Source organism: Muscardinus avellanarius (genome assembly GCF_963383645.1).
Source record: "Muscardinus avellanarius genome assembly, chromosome: 2".
In the NCBI taxonomy this organism is placed as follows: domain Eukaryota; kingdom Metazoa; phylum Chordata; class Mammalia; order Rodentia; family Gliridae; genus Muscardinus; species Muscardinus avellanarius.
Window position 1 is genome coordinate 144,350,346 of NC_137787.1, and position 25,373 is coordinate 144,375,718.

Here is a 25,373-nt window from a genome sequence, read left to right on the forward strand (position 1 = left end):
CCCGGTAAACATCAAACCAGACCTAAGGACACTGATAATTTGGGAAATGAATTTTAAAAGTGCGAAAGCCCAAAAGACGAGCTCCTGACTCAAGCAAATCATCAGCACAACCCACGGGGAAAGCCCTTCGCCATCCTGCGTCACCTGTCTCGTGAAATAATACTTACTGCCTGCTTACAATGCTCCCAAGACTGTCAAAAGAACAGAAATGACACCCACACACAGAGATACACACCCAAACTTTCTGGATGTTGAGATTATTTGGCTAATGTCACAATATTTCTAGAAAGTTCATCTTTCTGGCCTTATAAGACTGAGCATCTAAAGGTATGGAGCCTCATTAAGAATGGCAAAATTTGGAGCCAGGCGTGGTGGCACACGCTTGTAATCCCAGTATTTGGGAGGCTGAGACAGAAGGAGGTTCATGGACAGCCCCAGCTACTTATTGACACCCTCTGCAACTTAGTTAGACTCTGAGTTCAAAATAAAGGATAAAAATAGGGCTGGGGGTAAAATTCAGAGGTAGAATGCTTCTAAATTCAATTCCCAGTACTGAAAAAAAAAAAAAATAGCAAAATTGGTGCCAGGCTTTGACCTAAGAACTTGACATATATAATCCACTCAACGACTTCATGCAGTAATCCTGTGATCACTTCACCCCATGTTACTGCACAGGAAAGGACAGGACTTGTCATGTCCTACAGGAGCCAAGTCAAAGCCCCAACCACCATCTGTGCTCTTGGCCACTATGCCAATGATATGCGGACATCTTCCAATGTTTTATTTGATTGAAGAAAACTATGCCACACTACCCCAAGGGAATCAGTGCCAAAATGTGGCTTCTGTTGGTTACTTGCTCCAGGCCAGACCTGCACAGGGTGCTACTCTGCCAAACCTTACAAATAAATACAAGCACTCGGCTATAAAGAGCATGTTTGCTTTTAACAAATTACAAACCTGAGCTTTTGAGAAATTCAATAATCTGCCTCTAATTCTAAAATTAATGGATTAGAGCCAGGCATGATGACACACACCTAGAGTCTCAGTACTTGGTAGGCTGAGACCAGCCTGAGCAAGGTAGCAAGACTCTCAGTAACCCAGTAAGATCCTGTTTCAAAATAACAGAGACTAGGGTGTAACTCAGAGACAGGAACCCCTGGGTTCAGTCTTCAATTCTGAATATCACAAAAAAATTAATGGATTGGGATAAAATATATAACAAATAAAAGGTAAGTCGGGGAGGGTCTAAATCCTGGCTGTTCCCCTCAGTTGAAGAGCTCTTGGGCTTGCTCCTCCCTAAACAATGGCCTCTCTGAGCCCCACAGCCCATCTCTGAGGACCCCTGACTTGTGTCGATTCTGACTTCCCACAAGGTGCAGAGAAATACCCCGCTGCTGGGCCCACTGACCAAGGGACCTGGGAGAGAGGTGGGACGCCTCTAGCCGTAGTAGGAGAGAAGATCCACCAGAGGCAGGAGCCTCACTCACACACTGAGGCTCACTTCTCGAGACTCAGGGTATCATATTAGAACTGAGGTTGAATTTGTCCAAAGAAACAAAAAGAAACTGCCATTAACACAAAGGCCGTCTGCTAGGCTTAACAGGGCCTTCCTGCCTTGAGGGGACCAGACCACCAATTACTTTGTTTCTGCAGGAAAAGATCTTCCCAGTTCTGAAACAAAAGTCACTACTGCGGACCTTGGTGGCCCCCGTTAGAGTCAGGGGCGGTCCAACACGAGTGTTCAGTGCTTGGAATCTGGTTTACAAAGGGCCCATGCACATCCCCCAAACCACAGGCAGTAAAATCCTGAACATGTTCAATCTGTAACTACTGTTAGTCTTCTAGCTGGTCCTTCCCAGCTTCAGGCCATATGTTATTAAAGGTTCCACAGAGCTTTTTGTTCTTTGGGGGGCCTGCTGTGCAGCTGGTCTGGGTGAGTTTAACTCAAGAAGTCTACAGAGGGAAGGAGGTCTCCCGCCAGCCAGTATAAGATGCTGGCTCCACAGAAGCAAACTTTTAATATGAGGCCCTGAGACTTCTCTGCCTTTGTTCTGGGACCTGTTACTCACTGTGTGCTCATGGCCAAATGGGTAAGTCCCGTGGGCCTCAAATCCTCAGTAACTAAATGAGGAAGAGAAATGAAGAGATAGTTTCTAGGTTTCTAAACTTCCTCTTCAGACCCCAACAAAAAGACATAGCTAGGGATTATGGAGCCCCTACTATGATTCAAACAGAACACTTGGCAAGCAGTAAGTGAATGATATACATATTGCATATTTCTAATACACATATTTACATATAAAGCAACTGAAGCAATACCTGGCACCAAGGAAGTACTTGATAATATTATCTGTTGTTATATATTATCCTCACAACAACTACACTATTATTATCCCCATTTCACAGGTGAAAAATTGATGCTCATATTAAATTATCTGGCCAAAGTGACTTGTTTAAAAGTCACAAAGCCAAGATTTGGCCCTGGTCTTTGAAGCTCAAAAGACTCAGTTTTTTAATCAATAAGCTATACCATTAGAAAAAGAAGCCAGAAAGTCTCTGGCTAAAAGCTGAAAGACTTGATCTGAAAAGGATACTTGTATGAAAAATAAAGATATGATGCTTTGTATTATATCTTTAATGTATTATATCTTTAATCTTCACCTTGCACAGCTTTCTGTAACGTATGTAAAATGGTGTCTCTATTTTTAATAATCTTTTGCTCTTTAATGATGGGTTCTCAAAAATAGACTAGCTTTTTTAATTTGCTCATTTCCTTACTTGCCATTTGATATAATGAAAACCCTGCCCATCCCCTTCAGAACTCATGATAACTCAATTAACTCCCCCACATACACTGCCTACCAAACACTTGCAAATGTTAAAGAGACCTCATCTTAACTGTGGACAAAAGTGACTCTGGAGACTCTTCAACCACCAAAAAGATTTGAAATCCATGAGAGATGGAGGAGGAGCCCAGGCATGCTAGAGTTATCCAGTTTTAAGTGAAAATGTGCCTCTTTCCCCATTGTACAACACACCCAACAGCATTTATGTGATTCTAACCATGGACTTGAGTGAAAACTAGAGACAGTGCTGTGTTCCATCCTGAGGAATGGATGGTGTGTCCCTCCCATTTTCTATTTTTGTTTGGCTATAACAAAATACCTGAGTACTCATAAAGAACAGAGTTGTGTTAAGCTTACAGTTTTAGAGGCTGCAAGTCCAAGATCAGGCAGGCCTGCTGGTTCAGCCTCTGGTGAAAGCCCATCATGGCAACATCATATCATGGCAGAGAAGCGGTGAGAAAAACAACTGAATGTAGAAGAGGCCCAGAGCATGGGGTGGCCTCACCTTGTAACAACCCAATCTCTCCAGAACTAACCAAGGTCCCACAAGAAGTACAGTATTATCTTCGAGGAGTGATGCCCCTATTGAAAGCCAAAGCCTCTTAAAGGTCCTGCCACCTTGCAACACAAGCACACCGGGGACCAAGCTTCCAGCACATGAACCTTTGGGGAACACACACAAACCACAGCCAACCCATTGAAGATGAGGAACAAGACAGGCGTGGTCCCTGGCTTCCCGAAGGGCAGCACTAAGGTAAGCCTCCTACAGGCCAAAGGTCAGCTACCAGCTCCATCAGAGAGATGAAGTAGCTACTGTATCCACCAAAAATTCACACAGAAGCCTTAACCCCTTGCCTCATAATGTGAATGTATCTGGAAACAGATCTAAAAAGAGATTACACTATGTCACATAGGTATACCATAAATCAATATAACTGGTGTTTTTTATAAAAAGAGAAAACTTGGACCGGGCATGGTGGTGTATACTTGTAATCCCAGCATCTGGGAGGCTGAGACCAGAGGATCACGGTTCGCGGACAGCCTCAGCTACTTAACGAGGCCCTCCGCAACTCAGTAAGACCATGTTTCAAAAAAGAATACAAAAATAGGGCTAGGGGTGTAGCTCCAAAGTAGAATGCCCTTGGGTTCCATCCGCAGTACTGCAAAAAAGAGAGAGAAAGAGAGTAGAGAGAGAGAGTGCGAGCAAGGGAGCTTGGACTCCTAAAGAGACACCAGGGATGTGTGTACATAGATAACAGGCCACATAAAGATACATGAAGAAGATGGCCTGGTACAAGTCAAAGAAGAGAAGTCAAAGCTGCCAGTACTTTGATCTTGGACTTCCAATCTCCAGGACTGTGAGAAAACAAATTTCTGTTGAGTCTGTGGTATGTCGTTATGGCATCCCCAGCTGACTAATAAAGTGGGCAATGCTGAAAAGTAAAAAGATGCAGCGTGAGAAAAATAAGATCAGTCTCAGGGAGATGACAGATCAATGAAACACATACAAGCAGAGCATGGCTTCATGGTAGATCTAAGAGCATGCAAGAAAAGTGCCAAGACTAAGAGTAGGAAAGAAGAGACAGGTAAACACTGATGCTTATCTGATACTTTCTGTGTTAGACATGGAGGCACATACAAAAATCAGGAAGAGTTCCTGTCTAGCCAGATCTCACAGGCCAGTGAAGGAAGAAAAAACTTAAACTTGAGGAAAAGCATAGCACTTTCCTTTTTTATGTTCCAACACCCCTGGTGGATGCCTGAAGACCACTATACAGGTTATTTCTTCCAATGCATGCATACCTATGATAATGTCTAATTACAAATTAGACACAGTAAGAAATTAATAAAATAACATAATAAAATAGGACAACTCCAACAGTATAAGAGAGTGTAAATGTGGTACCTGTCTCTAGCCTCTCTCTTTCCCTCTCTCCCTCTCTAAAAATATCTTAGTGTACTATACTCATCCTTCTTCTTGTGAGGAAGTGATATTTTACCATGCCCACCGGGTGAGATGAAGTGAAATGAATGACACAGGCATTATGATGCTGCATTAGACCAGAACGTAAGGGCTAATTGAACTTAAACACTGCCATACTGCATTAGTGACTAATGTGTTAGGTACATACAGATCATCCATATGTTGGACAAGGGGATGATTCATGGTCCAGGTGGGATGGGGCAGGATCCCTCTAGAGTTCATCACACTACTCAGAGCAGCACACAATTTAAAACATTAATTGTTTCTGGAATTTTCCACGTAATATTTTTGGACTGCAAATGACTGCAGGTAACTGAAACCATAATTTATCTGAAACCACGAAAAGTAAAACTATGCATCGGGCAGAACAACTTTACCAAAAGAAGGTCACAAAGAAAATAAAGACACCTTGGGGCCATGCATGATTCACTACTGAGATGTGCTAGGAGAGCTGGCCGGAGGGCTATTTTGCGCAGACTGGGTAAATGAGAGTGGAGTAAGCAAAATCTATCAGGGCAGTGAAGAGTGGGGACTCAGGTAAAAGGACTTGGGAAAGCAAAATGAAGAGGATCTAAAGAAAGGCAAGTCACACAGCCTGCTGATGGTGCTCTCTTTAAATTGTCACTGTTGCCTAGAGATAAAGTGAATTAAATCAGAGATAAGCTAACTGGGCCAGGCTGGATATATTGATTATATTCCTTATACTATATAGCAGAAATATCAAAAATAGAAAACACTATTAGAAGAGCACATCATGTAGGAAAACTGTATTACTGTACTTCAGGGGTCAGCTGTCAAAAACAAGGTCATATGGGAAACCAAAGGATTAAAAAAAAAACAAGATGGCGCCTTTTCTGCCTATTCACGGAGAACAGTAAAGAGGAAAGTAAGGAATCACTAAGCTAGTGAGCTCCTGCCCTTTTCCTCTCACACCTTCCTTAGGCCCCCTTTAGCAGAGAGACAGAGGAAAACAGTAGAAAGAAAAATAAATAAATATGAGGAAGAACCCACAATAGGATAACCCACCCTTGATCACCTACAAATGGTCCATAAGGATTTCACGTAGGAGGTGTTGAGCTGCCTCAGCATCAAAATCATATTAACTCAGGAGCAATAATTTCTTAATCAAAAAAAGTGTTTCTGCTATGGAAATCAAACAATATTATTACTCTTTAATTTGCCCCCACCCCCACCCCAACTACATCTTCCTTTAGAGCCAGCGAAGAAGGATACGATTGGGAAAAACTATGAACATATATAGAAATCTAACTAAAAAGGCATGTCCTTTCTCTTGTATTGCGTAGAGAAAGCAAGAGAAGCCAAATTCTCACAGTTCGTCAACTTTCTGTTCTTGTAAACAATCTCACTTTATTTTTGAATTACTTTATGGGAACAGATGGTTTCCAAATGTAGTATTCTTTACTATAGTATAAGGAAGTAATATCATTAAACTCTTAAGAGGAAGGCATTCTTCATGGTTGAGTCTATTTCGGTAGGCCTCATTTTCCCAAACTAAGACTTAAAAATTCAGACTTTTATTTTCTTGCAGTTTTTTCGGGATTTTTTGTAATAATCCATCCCCCCCCCCTCTCTCACACACACACACGCACACAGAGCACTATCAGCAAATTTCTGATGCAAAAAAACCTCTCATGCAACAAAAGGATAGTAGATATAATAGAAGCTAGGCTTCCTGTGAGTTATGCATATATGGAGAAATAAGCTAGGTAAATATAATTGAACTTTGAATCTTACTCCTGAAAACATTTATAATAGATTGCAATTTTTATGACTTGAAATAATAACTACAAAATAATCATGGCAAAAACAGTCTCCACCAACACATATGCTATTCTTTCTCATTGCTTGCATCACGGCTACTTTATCAAAAAGGCAAGAGCTTTTTCATGCTTCTAAAAAAGAATTCCATACAACTGTAGGGTAGGGAGCTTTGGGAATTTTTGGCTTGTGTCAGTTTATGAAAGGAGAGCCCAAGGTGTGGCCTTCATCACTAGATAGTTTGTCGGTCCCTTAACATCCTATTTGATCTTTGGTGGGTGGGTGTTAGAACAAAATTCGGTGCGCTGTACCATCTAACAATTTTTATTTCAGTTATTGACTAAATGACCTTGATCCCAAAACTTGACATAATTACTGAAAGAGTTCAGAAATTGGTGGAATTACCACATCTAAGCCCAGGCCAGTGTCACCTGATATCTGAGTCTGAAGTTCAGTTTTCCAAAAAGCTGAAGGAAATCTGGAAAAGAGCCTCACAAACAGGTTTTTATGAGGCTTAAACAAAAGCTCGAGTGTTCTGACCTAATGAGTCCCTAACCACCGTAAGTAGAATTATTAGCATCTCTGCCATTCAATGTACTAAATCTTTGGAAAAGCACACAAATACAACACCAGGGGGAGAGATATTAAGGGTAAGTAAATGCTGCCCCTATCAAATGTGTGTATGTGTGTGTGTGTGTGCGCGCGCGCGTGCGTGCGTGCGTGCGTGCGTGTGTGTGTGTGTGTGTGTGTGTGGTACTGGGGTTTCTGGAAGCCCTTCTACCTCCGGGCTACACTCCCAGACCTATTTTTTATATTTTTATTTGGAAACAGGGTCTCTTAAACCAGGGCGGCTGGCTTGGAACCTGCGCGATCCTCCTGTCTCCGCCTCCCAAGCGCGGGGATTACAAGCGTGCGCACTGCGCCCGGCCATATCAACTATTTTTTTTAAAAACTTTCTATATACAATAAAGGAGGAGTATAGGAAAGTACACAAAAAAGTGGGAACAACTTATGTTTAAAAAGCAATGACAAAGTTAAGTAAGAGAATATAAAAAGCCCATGTACACACAGGAAGGATAGTAAAGGCAAAGAAAATTGATTCCTGAATTGATCAATATCAACATGGATTTCAAAAGGTATCTGCTCTTTAAAGAATCATTTAACTGCAGCACACAAAAAAATTTTGCTTTGCTCAGAAAAATTCTTAGGCAATAATTGAAATAAAAATTGTTAAATGGTAGGCTACACCAAATTTCTGCCTAAGATACATCCACCAAAAAGCAAAAACAAGATGTTAAGTAACCAGCAAACTATAGAGTAGAATCATTGTAACGATAATGGTTAAACCTGTGTTATTCTTTTATAAACTAGCCCAAACCAAAACTTTCCAAGGTTTCCTGGCTTGTCATTGTTTGGTATCATTCTAGAAGCATTCAATAGACTGCTTTTCAATAAAGTAGTCTATAAAGTAACCAATGAGAACAGCTTATATGTTGATGGAGATTATTTCTGACATTCCATAGTAGCTCATCTGGACATGATTTAGAACCACCATATATACATTGAATCATGGTGGTTCTAAACTCTTTTAATATTAGATGTCTTCTATACCTGAACAAGGAAGAATTAATCAATAGAAGAAATATATGTATTTCTTCAGTAATAGGAAAGGAAAATAATATAGTTTGTGAAGAAATGAGTATTTAGAATATATGTATTAAACAAAGACACTCATGATAATGACTGCTAGAAGAAGTGATAGTTACATCAATAGCTAACAAATTTAATTCAATAAAAAATTATTCAAGGTGGGCGTGGTAGTGCACACTTGTAATCCCAGCATTTGGGAGACCAAGACAGGAGGACTGCAATTCGTGGACAGCTTCAGCTATTCCTTAGTGAGGCCCTTTGCAATTCAGTGAGACCCTGTTTCAAAATAAAGAATAAAAAAAATCGGACTGGGGGTGTAACTCAGAGGTAGAATGCCCCTGGGTTCCATCCCCAGTACCACACACACACACACACACACACACACACACACACACAATAATAATAATAATAATAATAATCCAAAACTGGATGTACCTATAAAACAATACAGGTTGTAAGAAAACACATGTGATTTCATGATATTTAACAGCAAAAAATCTTTGTGGCCAAAATAATGGAACAGAGCCTATCATTAAAGATAGATTTCTTTGTCAAAGTCCCGTGTGAATTCCAGTGACTAAAGTATACCAACATCCAGGACTCTTTAGCTAAAAGATGGAAATAAGATGGGAGAAGTGAGTCTTCAGCAGATAAGGCTGCCCACAAATCTGAGAAAATTTTGACAATTCAGACATTTGAGGGCCACCTCAGGTTGCCTAGACATTAGTCCCACAGACTGACAAGTCCCGTATCTCGGCCATTTCCAGAGTCCTCAAACAGAGAATCATAAATGCCCTGTTCTCTGTCACCCTATTAAGTGGTGGGAGTGGGGCCGGAGGATCTGACGAGAGGACAGGCTTAAATGCCCTCTCCTCTTTCATCCAGAAACTCAGTGACAGATTCTCACTCCCCATCTTAGAGACATCTTTCCAACCACAAAGTGTTCATGGACACTTCCCCCGAAATCCTATCCATCCTACAAAACCTGATTCGAATCCGACCTCTGCTACAGAAGTCTTTTCTCACAGCTTCCCAGAAAGGACTGTTCTCTCTGCATTCAGCATGCAGTATCTATCAGTGATGCCTGAAGGCTCACCTTGACCTGCGTCCAGGCTCCAGCAGCTTCCACAAATGCCACTTAGTTTCTCGTATATTCCATTCTTATCCTTTACATCTATGGAAGTCCACATTCAGGGATGGGGATGTAACTCAGTGGTAAAGCAACTTAGCTAGCATGAAGGAGGCACTGTGTTCCATCCGTAGCAACACACACACACACACACACACACACACACACACACACACAATATTCCACCTGGACAAACTCTTAATTTCCCATATAGTCTTTCCTGCTTACAGCCACCTGAAAAAAATTACTGACAACAATACACTCCACACACTCCTTAACAAGACCGAGGTTTAATGAATGCTCCCCACATTAAGCCTAAGCACTTTTTTTTTTTTTTTTTTGCGGGTCTGGGGATGAAATCCAGAGGCATTTGACCTCCGAGCTACACCCCCTGCCCTATTTTTTATTCTTTATTTTGAAACAGGGTCTCACTGAGTTGCAGAGGGTCTCACTAAGTAGCTGAGGCTGTCCGCGAACCGCGATCCTCCAGTCTTGGCCTCCCAAATGCTGGGATTACAAATGTGTGCCACCATGCCCGGCTTAAGCCTAAGTACTTTCTTTTCATTTTCTAGAACCTCATGACATCAATCTCAGATTTCTTTTCTTATTCTTCTTTTCAGTCTGCTTTACTTTGGTCATAAAAACACCCTTTTGAATGTCTTCATCCAAAATGGCATTACTTAATAAATCATGCAAAAAGATGCTCTGCTGATGTACCTATTTGAGTACTTTTTATCAATTTTATGCTTCAGTTTATAATTTACTTACTATTTGTGGCCTTACTACAGGCCACCTCAAGTCAATATAAAACCTCCTATCTATAAAACAAGGATATTTACATCTACCCTAAAACTCTTCCTGCTCACCCTGCAAAACAGATTTCTTCATTTCTCTCCCCATCTCTCCCACCAACCAGGGTAAAGCTTCATAGGAAGGGTACAAGGATTCTCTTCTGGTCAACACTGTCTCCCTGGTGTTCCTGTCATGGAGCTCAGCAGATACTGGCAGAATGAATGGGAACTAAGACAAATGTCCAGGAAGTATCTTAGAGTCTGCCCCCTCCACCCCCCTTCCCTTTGCTTAATGAGAGATAGCCAAGGAAATAAAACCTAAAGTGAGGCTGTCAGGATTCAAATCACTGGTTGGCATTAAGTAGGGGTATAATCCTGAGCATATTATCTGACTCTTCTCCATCTCCGTCTCCCCACCTGTAAATGAGGATATGATTATGATTCTGGCAAGATCGTGCAGATAAAGTTGTCTGCAATGGCAAAGTGCATACAGTAGGTGCTCAACATGGCAGCTCTTTCATTTTGCTCCTCTACGTCAGTGCCACTGTGCCAATGCACCTTTTCCCTCCTCGGCCTGATAAAAGACTAGAATTTGATCATGAAAATTGACTGAAATACAAGTAAAGTAATATGCTCAAAGTAAGAGGCCGAGAACTTTTTTCTAGGAATAAAGTGTGTGCTTTTGAGTGACAGCTTAGACTACTGAGCAGCTCAGAGTCTGTTTCTGTTTATATCTTGGTCTTAGACTCAGTTCAGATATGCTACATTGTCCTGCAGTGCAACTCTGCAGAGGGAGCCACCAGAAGAGTTGTTTTATTCAAGGCATAAACCAAGTGGGCTGCAGTAAATAACTTAACAGGGGAGAAAAGCTTGCTATCATTTTCTATTTTGCAAAATTTGTTTTATTTAATTTTAATTTTTTTTTTTAGTGGTACTGGGGGGTGGAACCAGTACTAACAGAGGCTTTCTACCTCCAGACTATACTCCCAGACCTGTTTTATACTTTATTTTGAAACAGGGGTCTCACTAAGTTGCTGAGAGCCTCACTAAGTAGCTGAGGCTGGCTTCGAACCTGTGTGAACCTCCTGTCTCATCCTCCCAAGTTAACAAGCGTGTGCCACCAAGCCCGGCTTGCAAAAATTGTTTTAAAAAAGGACTTTAAGGACCTTCCTATAACATTCTGATTTTAAGAGATAGCCTGGAAACTAAATATGATCCCAGGAGAAACCACAATCTTTATGTATATACTGCTACTCAAACTTTTGACTCTACTAGAACTCTTTTTATGTAGGAAAGGTCAACACTGTAATAACGGAAGTCACTTTAACCCTTATTTTATTTTGCTTTTTTACTCTTTCAAATAAGGAACAGCACTCAAATAAAAATATTTCTTTAGAACAAAGAGAACAACGCATGTGGTTTACACCCAGCTTTTGACGTGCCAAAGATGTTTTGCAGAAACAAATCATTAACATTGTTTTTTGTGTGTGGTAGTGGGGTTCCTGGAAGCCCTTCTACCTCCGGGCTACACTCCCAGACCTATTTTTATACTTTTTTATTTGGAAACAAGGTCTCCTAAGCCAGCGCAGCTGGCTTCGAACCTCTGCGATCCTCCTGTCTCAGGCTCCCATCTCAGGCTCCCAAGCGCTGGGATTACAAACCAACGCCACCACGCCCAGCTCATTAACATATTTGTATATTCAAATACTATGCAAATAACTGGCTACACTGAATACTTTCTCTTTCCCTTTATTGGGTTAAGTTCCTAAAAATTTAGTTGACACCTCTCTGTCCCCTTGTCCCCAAATAAAATCCTATTTTTAGATGAAGACTTAACCTTAAGCCTTTGGATTTTAACTAGTTAGCACATTAAATGATTGCAAGTAAAAGTCATAATTTAAAAACCTGCAAAACTCAGCCTACACTGTCCACAAACAAACAGAACAGGAACTAAAACTTTTAAGCATCCAACTCACATGGCAAGGTCATAACTGGAAGATGTGGTTCACACTTCTAAAGCACTGGTCTTCTGAAAGAAAAGTCAACACACCACACACACACACACACACACACACACACACACACACACACTTCAAGTTCAGCTAACTCTGGAAATTCTCATCAGCATCGGCGAAGCTAGAGGAACAACTCTGAACTGTACAAACACATACTCTACATTTTGTGCAGTCCGTCCTACCCAACGGTTCTGTCATTCAGAGCACAGTCGATGGCAGAAGGGAAGTCGAATTTAATAACAAACTTTTAAGTTAACGATTCAGGCCATTCTTGTAATAACTTCTTAAGAAGATGCAGCGAAGAGGTCCTTTCAAAAGACGCTCCCCAGCTGCTGGCAGCTCGACTCTGGAAATTCCCTCTCTTGTCCCATTCCCCACTGGCCCTAAATTCAAATAACAAAGTTTACTGACCCTGAAGAGCGCTTCTGCCGCCAGTGAACTCAGAACTCTAAATATTCGTTAGGGCTCCCGATAAATGTTTACTGAACTAAAAGGGGAAAGGGCAGAGGGAGCCCGGCTTCCAAAAGCCACCGCCGGCTCCCTCGCCCTGCCCCCTCCTTCCCCTAGGGGAGGAGGCTGGGAGGTCTGGACTTGAGAGTGGAGCCCTCGGGGATCCCGGGGGGCTGACGCTCGGCCCCGGAGGCGCTGACAGCCCAGGGGTCTGGGCAGCGGCTCCAAAACAGAGCACCCACCGCCCTGGGAAAGGCTGGGCGCTCGCCAGCACACACACACCACCCCCCAGGGAGCGGAACCGGATGGTCAGGAACCAAGTCAGTTCTCCTCGGATCCCAAGGCCCCAGTCCCATTCCACCACCCTCCTTCCTGTTTATGGATCCCACTCCTACAACGCCAACGACGAAAGAGAAAGCAGACAGCTCAGAAATATGTTAACACATGACATAACTTGAAAAAACTGGCTGCCTATTGGCGCGAGTTACAACTTGCCGGGCTCACACTGGGGAACCGGCTCGCTTTAATTACATTTACTACGCCATGTTTCCCTTGCAGGGCCCCCGCCAGGGCAGAGGGGCCAGACACCAGGTAGGCCTGGTGGGGGGTGAGAGCCCAGCGGCCATCGTGGGCGACGGGCACGGAAGCCGGGGCCGGCCCCGTCCGAGGCCGGGGGCTGGACGAGCGGCCCTGGCGGCGGCTGCCCTCGCCCCTGCGGAGGGCGCGGCCGGGCAGCTCCTCCGGGCGCCCGCGGGTGGCCGGGGGTCCTCGCTGCCCGCGGACGTGCCACCTTTGTCTGCGCTTCCCCAGCTGGACGCGGCGATGCGCCGGGGTCCGGCCGGGCTGCGGGCTCCGTGCGCGGCCCAGGACGCCTCGCCTGGGCGGCGGGGACCCCGGCAGGGCCGCCCCCCGGCCCGCGCTCACCTGCCTGCACCGTGTCCGAGAGGTCGTGTCCCGGGGCCGCGGCCCGCGGGAATTCCTTCAATTTCCTGGCGCTGAGGTTCAAGCCCCCGGAGTTGGCCGCCTCCTCCAGCGCGCGCTCCAGACCCCGGTTCAAGGGCAGGTGGAGACCCCCGCCGCCCGCCGCCGCGCCCCCGCCGGGGTGCTGATGGGGGTGGAGGTGGGGATGGGGGTGATGGTGGGGATGCAGGGCGGCGGCCGAGAGGGCAGGGACGAAAGCTTGGGGTTCGCTTCCCGGCGTCGCCATCTTCTCCCGGGCCCCCCAACCCCGCCCCGCCGCTCCTGCGGGGGTCGAGGCTTCCCGGGCGGGCGCCGGCGGCCGGGCGGGCCCCGGGCAGGCGGCGCGGGTGGGGGCGGCCGGGACGCGGCGGGGGCGGCTCGAGCTGCGCGGCTTCCCGGCCCGCGGAGCGCAGCACTGCGGCGGCGGCGGCGGCGGCGGCGGCAGCGCGCATGTGTCTCCACCGCCCGCGCCCGCCTCTCGCCGGCCTCCCCTCCTCCGCCCCGCTCTCTCCTCCGCCTTCCCCCGCCGGTCCCGCCCGAGCCTCCCCTCGCCGGCCCCGCCACCGCCCCGTAATCGGAGCCGGACGCCCGCCCCAGCGACCTGCAGTTAGGCGCAGACCCCCTCTGGATTTCCTTGGGCTGCCCAGGAGGCTTGGGGGGGCACGGATTTGGGAGTGGGGGATGAGAAACTGGCGATGAGGCAGTAGATGCCATTTGAAATACAATGAGATACAGGTGAGAAGCGTTAACTGTGTGACCCCCAACCCCTCCAAAAGGCAGTTTTTCTTAAAGCCGCAGCTTTGGCATTTGGGGAGGGGGCTTACAATGAATGGGGTGCGGGCCTTAGGTGGCGCACGCAATTTCTCATTATATCCTGAAAACTCTTAAGTAAAAATATTGCTTCCCTTAATCTACAGAGGAAGTTAAGAAACTTATCTGAGATCACCCCCTGCAGTCAAAGGCTAAGATGGATTCGAACTAGGAGCCCTGGGACTCTAGGGTGGCCGCCCTTCTGTGTATACTCTGGGGACCAGACTGCAGCCGAATATACAAATAGGAGAATGGTTGCTGAACGAAAGAAAACCAGAGACAAGGGAACGAAGGACATTTTTACTTTTATTTTATTTTATTGTGTGTGTGTGTGTGTGTGTGTGTGTGTGTGTGTGTGTGTGTGTGTTACTGGGGGTGGAACCCAGAGGCTTTCTACCTCCGGGCTATACTCCCAGACCTTTATTTTATATTTTATTTGGAAACAGGGTCTCACTACGTTGCTGAAAGCCTCACTAAGTAGCTGAGGCCGGCTTCGAACCCGTGCGATCCTCCTGTCTCAGCCTCCCAAGTGCGGGGATTACAAGCGTGCGCCACCACGCCCGGCTCGAAGGACATTTTTAAAGGGTCGTCTTATGGGAGTCAAGTGGGCGGTATACTTGAACCCGAAGGAGAGGGCCTGGCCGTGTGGATCGATCGCCGAATTGGGTGATGCGGATGAGGTTAGAAGCCAGTTTGTCAAGGCTTGAGCTGAGCCTCGGTGCCTGCACCGTCAGTGTCACAGGAAGGGTTTTTCCGTGGGGCATAGGAACTGACTTGTCTGCTTGCAATGGAGCGAATTCAAGCTCTGTCATGCGCGACCTGCAGGGCGCCCAGGCCAAGGCTTGCAAGCCACGGAGGACAGAGATCATCTGTGACTTAAGGGCAGACTGGCTGGAAGACTGATAAAGTCCCACTCCCTTCCCGAAGCTCCAGCTCCAACTCTCCCTGGCCTTTCATTTTTTCTCTAATACTTGATCGTCTCGGTAGGGTGACATGGCTTGGTAAAATGAAGCTGGGGTCCGGTGTAAAAATTAAATATATATATATATATATATATATATATATATATATATATATATATATATATATATATATATATATATATATCTTTGGAAGCGGGGAAACCGGCCCTTCAAGCGGCAATGCAGAAGTGTGGTGGCCGAGGTAACAGGCGGGAACGTGTGACTTCGTGGACTCAGCGCTGAAGTATGGTCTGATCAGTGTCACTTGCTTTGCACGCAAAATTGTTCCTAATTCCTACGGGATTCTTGGCTGCGAGAATTTTAATCCTCTCGGAAGAGACAAGCGCCATCTACTGGTAGGCCCCCAGCTCCTCTCTTTGCTCTTTTAAACTACGTGGATGAATGGCTGCAGATGTTCTTCATCCATTCATTTATCTTATTTATTTATTTATTTATTTATTTATTTATCTTCTTCCTTTATCTTCCAATCATCCCACGAAGTGACATCATTGAAATTATTGAGAAAAGTGGACTCTAAATATTTTAAGTTCTAAATATTGACTCTTAGCGGGGCGTGGTGGTGCACGCTTTAAATTCTCGCCCTTGGGAGGCGGAGACAGGAGGATCGCGCAGGTTCGAAGCCAGCCGCCCTGGCTTAAGAGACCCTGTTTCCAAATAAAAATATAAAAAATAGGTCTGGGAGTATAGCCCAGAGGTATAAGGGCTTCCAGGAACCCTAGTACCACCAAAAAAATAAAATAAAATAAATAAATATTGACTGTTAAAAGTGACCAACAAACGAAAAAATAGCCATTTTACATTGTGTGAGGGGGGCACTGGGAATTGAACTCAGGGGTATTCTACCTCAGAGCTACATTCCCAGATTTTTTTTTTTTTTTTTTTTTTTTTTTTTTTGGTGGTACTGGGGTTCCTGGAAGCCGGTCTATCTCCGGACTACACTCCCAGACCTATTTTATTTTTGGAAACAGGGTCTCCTAAGCCAGCACGGCTGGCTTCGAACCTGCGCGATCCTCCTGTCTCTGCCTCCCAAGCGCGGGGATTACAAGCGTGTGCCACCACGCCCGGCCTCCCCAGATTTTTTTTTAAACAGGGTCTCACTGAGTTGCTGAGACAGGCTGTGATCCCATGATCCTCCTGCCTCAGCCTCCCAAGTACCAAGATCAGAAGCACGGGCTGCTGCACCTGGCTTACAGTCAATTTTTAAAAGCAAATTCTTCTTGCACTCAGAAAAGATGCCAGATCGTAAGCCCTTCCAGGTTTGAGAACCAACTCTGTTAATCTTGCTTGAAACATGGCAAGATCATAAGAACCAAATTTATTAAGACCAGGATTGTGGTCTGGGGGTGGCTGTTGAGCACATGCCAGCTTCTCTGGAAATCACCAAGCTTTCTCTTTTGGTGGGCATAGTCAGCCATGTCTGCTCCTCATTGTTCCCACTCCAGCCAAAGGTATATGGACAAGTGAAGACTGGTATAAAATCTAGTCTTCCACGCAGGCAAGGCCCCACCTCTCAGACTGTTCCCTGAAAACTGAAGCAAAACACTTGAGACCAAGCAGGGTGTAGTGGCACATGCCTGCAATCCCAGAAACTGCGAGGCTGAGACAAGAAGATCACAGGTTGGAGGACAGCCTCAACAGCATAGCAGGACCCTCAACCCCTAGCAAAACCCTATTTCCAAAACAGAAATAAATAAATAAATAAATAAATAAATAAATAAATGGGCTGGGGGTATATCTCGGAAGTAGAACACCCCTGGGCTCAATCCCTAGTACCACAAGGAAAAAAAAAAATGGAGACTAGAACCAGAAATAGCCCTTTGACCTAAAAGCAACAGAGTCAATCTTATTTATATCTCTTTCCCTCCATGTTCTCTAGCCCCTCGGCTTCAGGTTCCTCTTTCCAAAAATGGAGAAAGAACATTTCCTAATTCATACCTCCATTTTCTGGTTACTCCCTCCACCTCCACATGTTCTCAGTACTAAGGTATTCTGTACATGCAATCTGTAAATATTTATCTGTAAATGATCAGTGTGTGTTATTATTAGCTTTCAATAGGCAGGATTTAGCCACTGCCTACATGATTCAATAACTAATGTTGTCTGACTAAGGTGTTTTTGTATGTTATAATACAACGAATACTACCAATATGAATTTCTCTAACTATAATAAATATTACTATCTTGGGCATGTTTCAGAGGTTTTCCTAGTATTCCAAAACACCAATCTGGGAACCATTTAGTGACAAAATGAGAAAGATTAGGGCAATGCCGTGAGTTTTTTATTTATATAAAGCTCAGTATATTCAGTTTCAAGAATTAAATGTAATTGTGAGATTGTACCTTTCCAATTTTTCTGATAGAAAAAAATTAAACAGTGGTAATAATAAATTATAGTATTGATATACTTTTTTGAAAAAAATAAAAATAGGTTACTAGTTGGTTAGCCAATTTTTTTTTTTTTTTGGTGGTACTCAGGGTGGAACCCAGAGGCTTTCTACCTCCAGACTATACTCCCAGACCTATTTTATATATATATATTTTTTGAAACAGGGTCTCACTAAATTGCTGAGAGCCTCACTAAGTAGCTGAGGCTGGCTTCGAACCCGTGCGATCCTCCTGTCTCAGCCTCCCAAGCGCGGGGATTACAAGCGTGCGCCACCACGCCCGGCCTATAGCCAATTTTTAAAATGTTTATCTGTGAAATGAGAAAACCTAGAAACTACTTGCCTGGACTCTTAGTTTTCATTAAAGGGAGCCAGTCGAACAGACTCCAGGCACCTGCCTTCCAGCATTTTCTCAAGCCCTGCTCTGCTCACACCCACTGGGATTGATGCAGTGCCCGCGCAGCCTGTGGGAGTGTTGTTTTGTTTGGGTCTTCACCTCTACATCATTTCTAGTGTTTCCAGGCCTCCTCAGTCTAGGCATTATCAAGTCTAGGATGAACATGTTACCTATCTTTTCACTTTTAAATCTTTCTCAGGTAACTGTTACACAGACCCAGCTTCTTTACCTTCTCTGCCCCAAAAGGCCCAACAGAAAACTTTAGCCCCTCACTGGGGCTCCTCCTTCTTCTCATGGAGCAAAGGAACCACAGTGACTGCCACTGTGGTTCCTTATTCTCTCCCAAACTAAATGAAACACTAGAGCCTGGACCAGGGAAACGTTATCGTTGTCCTCCTTTCTACAGAAGCTCCTACCAAAAAAAAAAAAAAAAAAAAAACCTACAGAATCTGGGCGATTAAGATAAAATTCTCAAAGAAGTTGACTTCTGGAACCACCCTCTGAATAACAACAGAGCACCAGTGTATGAAGAAAGAATTATCTACACTTAAGTCTTTGCTCTATCTTCTTAAAGAGACTTGTACTCACAATGCAAGGCCGACTTTATGTGCTTTTTAGTATTTGCAGATCAATACCCTAAAGTTACATATGGAATATTATAACCAATTGTACAGCAGGGGGCTACATTCTGACCTAAAACTTAGGAGAGAGAATAGCATTTTTAAAGAACCTGTGTGGAAGAGAACTTGGGCCATTCACAGTAAGAAGCTGATCGTCACTGAAGGAGTATTTTTTGCTTCATGAGGTTGAGGTCTCCTTAAATATGCTGGAAAATAAAAATGTCACAGAGCAATAGCCAACACTCTGTCTCCTGTCAGAAGTTCCTTAAAGTGGTAGCCAGGAGCAGTCACTGGAAAATAGCTGAAAGGCACTAGCTAGTCCTGTTAGGACTCAAGTTAGAAGTTTTTTTTTTTTTTTTAATTCTTTCTTCCTTTCTTTCTTTCTTTCTTTATCTATTTATTTATTTATTTTCCAGTACTGAGGATAGAACCCAGGGGCATTCTACCCCCAAACTACATCCCCATCCCTATTTTTTATTCTTTATTTTAAAACAGGGTCTCCCTGAGTTGCAAAGGGCCTCACTTAGTAGCTGAGGCTGTCTGTGAACCGTGATTCTCCTGTCTCGGCCTCCCAAATGCTGGGATTACAAAGGTGTGCCACCAGGCCCAGCTAGAAAGAAGTATTTTTAAGTAACAAGCTTTTTAAAAGATGTGAATGTAAATATTAGATAATAGATTAACATATGACAACGGCTTTACTGTAAATGATTCACCTATGTTTCCTCTGCTCATCGTATTAGGTTATTGATTGCTAATAATAGGCATCTTGTATTATCAACTTATAATGTAATGAAAGCATGAATTTTTTGAGGGAACCAGCCATATGTTTATAAATAAATAGTCTAATTTTCATGGATAAACTGAAGTAGCATTACCCAGTGCATGTCCTTCTGAACCTTAGTTGTGTGTGTGTGTGTGTGTGTGTGTGTGTGTGTGTGTTTCTACATTCAAGCTACACCCCCATCCCTATTTTTTTTATTTTAAGACAGGCTCTTGCTAGGTTGATGAGAGTGTCACTGTTTGCTGAGGCTGTCATCGAACCTGAGATCCTTCCGTCTCAGCCTCCAAGTACTGGGATTACAGGCGTGCACCCCCATACCTGGCTTGAACCTTAGTTCTTTAGGCTGCTAGTAGGTGTTATGCAGAAAGAGTATTATTGCCACATGTTTAGAGGACAGAGAGTTAATAAAATTTTTAGAAGTTATTTTACTGTGGGGCCTCTCTGGAACTTTGGTGTGTTCATAATGCATATTATCAATATGCACAAAGAAAGGTGATTCACAAGTAGTTTTTCACCTGTATTTGACCTACAAATCTCTGCTTGCAAAACTGTTATGCACAGACCACACTTTAAGAAATGCTAGACTGGAGTACTGTTTCTCACTGATGTTATCTATAATGCATCACAGTTCAACAGATAAGACTTCCCTCTCAATCAATACTTAACATGATCCCGAATGTCATTAATACAGCACCTCCTCGGCAGTTACCACTCCACTAGGTGTATTTTAAAGGAATGAAAATGTTTTCCCACTTGTACTTAGGGTACTTTGCGTCTAACTAAAGCATTAATTTACACATCCCCCAAAGGCATTTTTGAAGACTATGGATGTCATTACAGGGATATTTTCCAAATCCAAGGCTATCATTAGTCAGATGCAGAACAGCTTTCAGAGTGGCTGCTTTCCTGGATTTAATAGGAAATGTTCTCTGGCTAAAACATCATTAGGCTTTTATATCCGGATGATGCTATTACTGTTCATATTATACACTAGATATCGGAAACCTCAAGTTATTTTTATTTTATTTTACTGATGCATTGTAATCATACATCTTGATGAAGTTCAGGGTGGTAGAGGCTTAGATGCACACAGCACTCATTTAGCCCTTCCTCAATTCCATCTGTTCCCTCCCCCTCCCTCCTTCCCAAGCTCAGCATAGTGATTGATGAGTTTGTGAATATACATCATGTCCATTGATGTCTTTCCCTCTTCCCCTTCTTACCCCTCAGTTAAGTCGCTTTCTTCACTCATCCAAGGTTTCTCCTTCTTTGTCTGGAGTCCCTCCTGTGTTCCAGTTTCTCCTTAGCTTCTGCATATTAGGGAGAACATCTGGCTTTTCACTTTTTGTGACTGACTAATCTCACTTAGAATAATGTTCTCCAGTTCCATCCATTTCCCTGTAAGTGACATATTTTTGTTCTTCTTTATGGCTGAGTTAAAATTCCATTGCATACATATCCCATAGGTTTGTAATCCATTCATCTATAGAAGGATATCTCAGCTGGTTCCATAGTTTGGATGTTGTGAATTGTACAGCTATAAGCATAGATGTGCATGCATTACTCTGGTAGTTTGGAGAGACCTCAGTTATTTCTCAGATCCTTCCAGTGCATCACTTAAAGAGAGGTCACACCCGGACTTAGGAAATAAGGCTGGACAATGAAGCAGCAATGCAGAAGCAAAGGAACACACTCATATAATTCTGTCTCCTGCACACCAGGTCAACAGATAGCACATCAATCTCCCCACAAGTAAAAAGCCTAACACTTAGCACTTCAATTTCTGGTTGGTGCAGAGAGAACCAAGTCAGAATTAGAGGAATCGGCATTAGGGAACTTACCAGGATAGAGGCCCACCCCAGTAAGGGTGAACAGTCCAGGAATCTCTCACCATATCCACAGGGGTGTGTTTGGTCTGCAGGTCGGGATACAGCAACTAGAAGCCATAGAAAATCTAGTAAAAGCTGAATATAGTCTCAAGGCCCAGTGGGCTGAAGGAAATTGCAAGCCAGTGCCTGGAAATACATATGGTAGATTCCAGCTCTGGAAGAAATGGCCAGTGGGTAAATAGGACCACAGTCCAGCTGGCTGGGATTCAAGACAGGGCTCCAGGCACAGTGGTGAGCTTCAGTGTAGACATGATTCACATGTATAGCCTAGGATATCTTTGTCCAGAGGGGTAAAAAACTATAGTGATTGTGTGTGTGTGGTGGTGGTGGGGGAACCTGGGAGGATGGAAGGGAAGAGAAACTCACCTTTCTTTGATACCCATTTTTTGTTTAGTTTAAATGTTTCATCTTATGTATCTTCAACTTTTATAAGAGTCAATGAATTACAGTTTTAAAATACCAGTTGAGGAGATTAAACTTGGAACAAGAGTCAATAAATAACAAAGAGGTAGGTATGGGTGCATTTCAAGGACTGAAGGCAAATGCTGCTTTTGCAGGATGACCTGGAAATTAAGACGCAATCCAGAATGGCATTACAATTATGTGGGTTAAGATCAGCAGTGCATTCAGAAGATGGATGGGCAAGAAGAATTTGGGAGGGAAGACCTCAGAACACCAGCTGCTTCTAGGCCACAAGTAACGTTTGATGGCGGAGTACAGTGGAGGAAGTAGTGTCTCTGTAGTTCATTTATAGCAAATGTCAGAGGAAAGTGATGGGAGACACAGAACCCTTTGTCCTTAAGAGGGTAATTCCAGGATGGCTTAGGAGCATCCAGACTATGGAGGTAAGAAGAGGACAAAGGAAAAAGCAGTGAGTGAAATCTACTTACTCCAAGCACTTGGGGTTTAGGGGAAAGGAAAAAGATTAATAGGTTACTTAAAGGATAAAGGAAATTGGTATTACTTTTTTAATATGAGAAAATCTGAAAGAAGAAAACGATGTTTTTGGTGTTTTTGGTGTTTTTGTTTTGTTTTGTTTTGTTTTTTGTTTTGCTACTGGAAATGGAATCCAGGACATTCTACCTCCGAGCTAGACTCCCAATCCTATTTTTTATTTTTTTTGAAACAGGGGCTCACTGAGTTGCAAAGATCCTTGCTAAGTAGCTGAGGCTGTCCACGAACCACGATCCTCCAGTCTCTGCCTCTGGAATGCTGGGATTACAAGTGTGCGCCACCACGCCCAGCAAAAAAGAAAAATTTAATAAGGAAGGTGTGAGTGGAGAGTCCGAGCGGCAGAGGCAGGGATAAGGATGAGGGGACAATCATAAGTGGGACACCCAGAGACAAAGAAAAGATGAGAGAGATGGAATTCAAGGTTGACAAAGGTACCAGATGCCCCTTCCGAGCCTGGAGTAAAAAAGAATTAGGAGACCCACATAAGAACATTAATATGCCAAAGTAACAATTCAGACACTTAAGGGACTGTATGCTAAAAGTTGCCATCTACTAAGAGCAGAAGGAAAGGTTGGAGGTGGGAAGGGAACTTTAAAATTAAACTAGAAGCTACAGCAGCATCCCATTGTGATCAGATATAGTTGATCCTCAATCGTTAGTAGATTAACCAGTCACTGGATTCTTAGTATTGCCCACTAGAGCATTTTGTTTGTTTGTGTTTTTAACTCTCAAATGTGTCTGTTTTCTTATACTTCTATGAACTAGAAACTCAAAATTTGCCTCAAAACATATAGGTTGGTGTTCAAGATAGAAAAATAAATAGCCTTCTATCCAGAGATAAGTTGTCTCTAAATTCCTATCAGTAGCCAGGCCACCCTACAGATTTTGGATAGAGCCTGCCAGCTCCTAGGACAGGGAGGCATCAGATATCTAGTCCAGCTTCCTCATTCTACAGATTGGAAAACCAAAATAAATGCATGAAGGTGAGTTGCCCCATGCCAGGCAGCTGGCCAGTGCAGAATGCAGCTGGAACTCAGCTCTCGGTTCCTAGCTAGCATGCTCCTCAAGTTCCTTGAGAGAATAAAACCATCAACTATATGATCACCTGCCACGGTTGGGGACTTGCTTGTGTCCTTCTGTCAATGTGGTTCACCTTCTTTCTGCCTGAGTACAGGTTTAGTAAAGGGATATGGTCTAGGGAGCTGGCTCACAGGGCTGATGCCGGGTGGGGCTGTGGTCAGGGCTGTTATGAAAGACCCGAGATGGATTGCTTGTCCCAGGTCCCAGAGATGCACCAGGAAGTATGCCCTGGGTAAGTACCCAAAAGCCAGGCCAAATACAAAGCCATGATTTAGCTCAAAACCACTTCATGTAGGGAGCTTTCAGGATGCTTTCTATAGTGACTGCAAAGCCTGGGTTTTCTTTCTTTCTTTCTTTCTTTCTTTCTTTCTTTCTTTCTTTCTTTCTTTACTTTTCTTTTTTTGCAAAAAATAAAAGGTACTAGGGATGGAACCCAGGGGCATTCTACCTCCGAGCTACACCCTCAGCCCTATTTTTTATTCTTTATTTTGAAATAGGGTCTCGCTGAGTTGCAAAGGGCCTCACTAAGTAGCTGAGGCTGCCCACGAACCGCGATCATCCTGTCTCAGCCTCCCAAATGCTGGGATTACACGTGTGCGCCACTATGCCCGGCTATCCTGGGTTTTCTTGATCTAGAAACAATGACTAAAAAATATTTTGAAAAAGTCATATCCTTTGACAAGATCTGTTCTGACCAGAAAAATCAACATTAACTCTTATATATACAGTTTGTATGCAATTTCAAGGGTATTCTAGATTCTCTGGGCCCCTTAGGGCTGGTCAAGCATCATCTAATCATCCCAACTCTGAATAAACCTCTATTTAAAAAAAATACTCAAAAAGACAGGCAGTTCCATGAGACTATCTCATAAAATAGTCTACTTTTTATACATGGCAGGTTTTTCTTTTCTTTGTGCTCAGAGGGAATTGTGTGGCATTAGAACTGTCTCCCAGCACATAAATTATGTTGGCAGTTGGTTAAGGTGGTGCTGATGATGAAAATGCACCCAGGCTGATCCCAGGCCCCATCTTTCACACTTTTAATTCCTGTTTAGGCCTCCATGGCCACATGCCCACTTGGATCCCCACCCAGCCTCTCCTAATTGCCTCCTACAGCTCGGGTTAGATTATATATGTGTGCTCATCCCCTTTCCAGAGTTCCTGCCATCTGGCGCATGACAAGACATCATTGTCAGCAGCAGGATGTGGGCCTCACCTGTGATGGTACACAGACCTGCCTCCCTGAAAGGCGAGGCTGCTCGGCACGTGGCTGGCTCCCCATAACACAAAGCATCTCTACAGGAGTCTACAGCCCTAACACAATGACTGAGCTTCCTTCTTCTCTGGGCTGAGCTTGTGGGGCAGTGGCATAAATGTGCTTGGTCAACATTTAAGTCATTCCTCACCTTCCACTTATCTAGAACTAAGTAAGAGCTGTTTCACAAATAAGCACAGGTATTATCTAATTAAATAGCTCATTACTCCTTTAAATTAAAAATCTCCAGAGACATAAGCCTTACTATCCAGTTCTTTGGACATATTGCCCAGATTTCCACCTAGCACCACCCTCAAGAGGCTCTAGTTTGTTCAGTGAGTTATGGCAAAAGGAAAAGAAACTTGTGAAGCCTGGTGTAAAAAAAAAAAAATTAAGTGCCTGAAACTGAAGCAGGGACTTTCTGTTTTCACACTTCATTAGATGGGGAACTGGTAAGCATGTAGATTAACTTGTGTAGCTGGCACTGAAGGGTGTAAATTGTAGGGGCAGAGGGAGAACTAAAGGTGTAAACCTCAAGCCAGTGGTGCCTCATGATCCAGTAAGAGAGCATCACACATCTTTCAGGCCCTAACTACCGATGAGGTGACACAGCCCT

The 25,373-nt window shown here is 43.8% G+C and overlaps 1 protein-coding gene across 3 annotated transcripts in view; it reads right to left on the bottom strand.

Annotated features, from left to right (window-relative positions):
* Nucleotides 1-13,851, bottom strand: part of LRCH1 (leucine rich repeats and calponin homology domain containing 1) — a gene marked incomplete at both ends in the record, with an annotated part of 201,090 nt that extends 187,239 nt beyond the window's left edge. For all 3 annotated transcript variants that reach the window (XM_080690128.1, XM_080690127.1, XM_080690126.1), the window contains one exon: nucleotides 13,569-13,851. In XM_080690128.1, coding sequence (XP_080546254.1) covers nucleotides 13,569-13,851 — 283 coding nt within the window. The remainder of the gene's footprint in view (nucleotides 1-13,568) is intronic.
* Nucleotides 13,852-25,373: the final 11,522 nt, after the last annotated feature.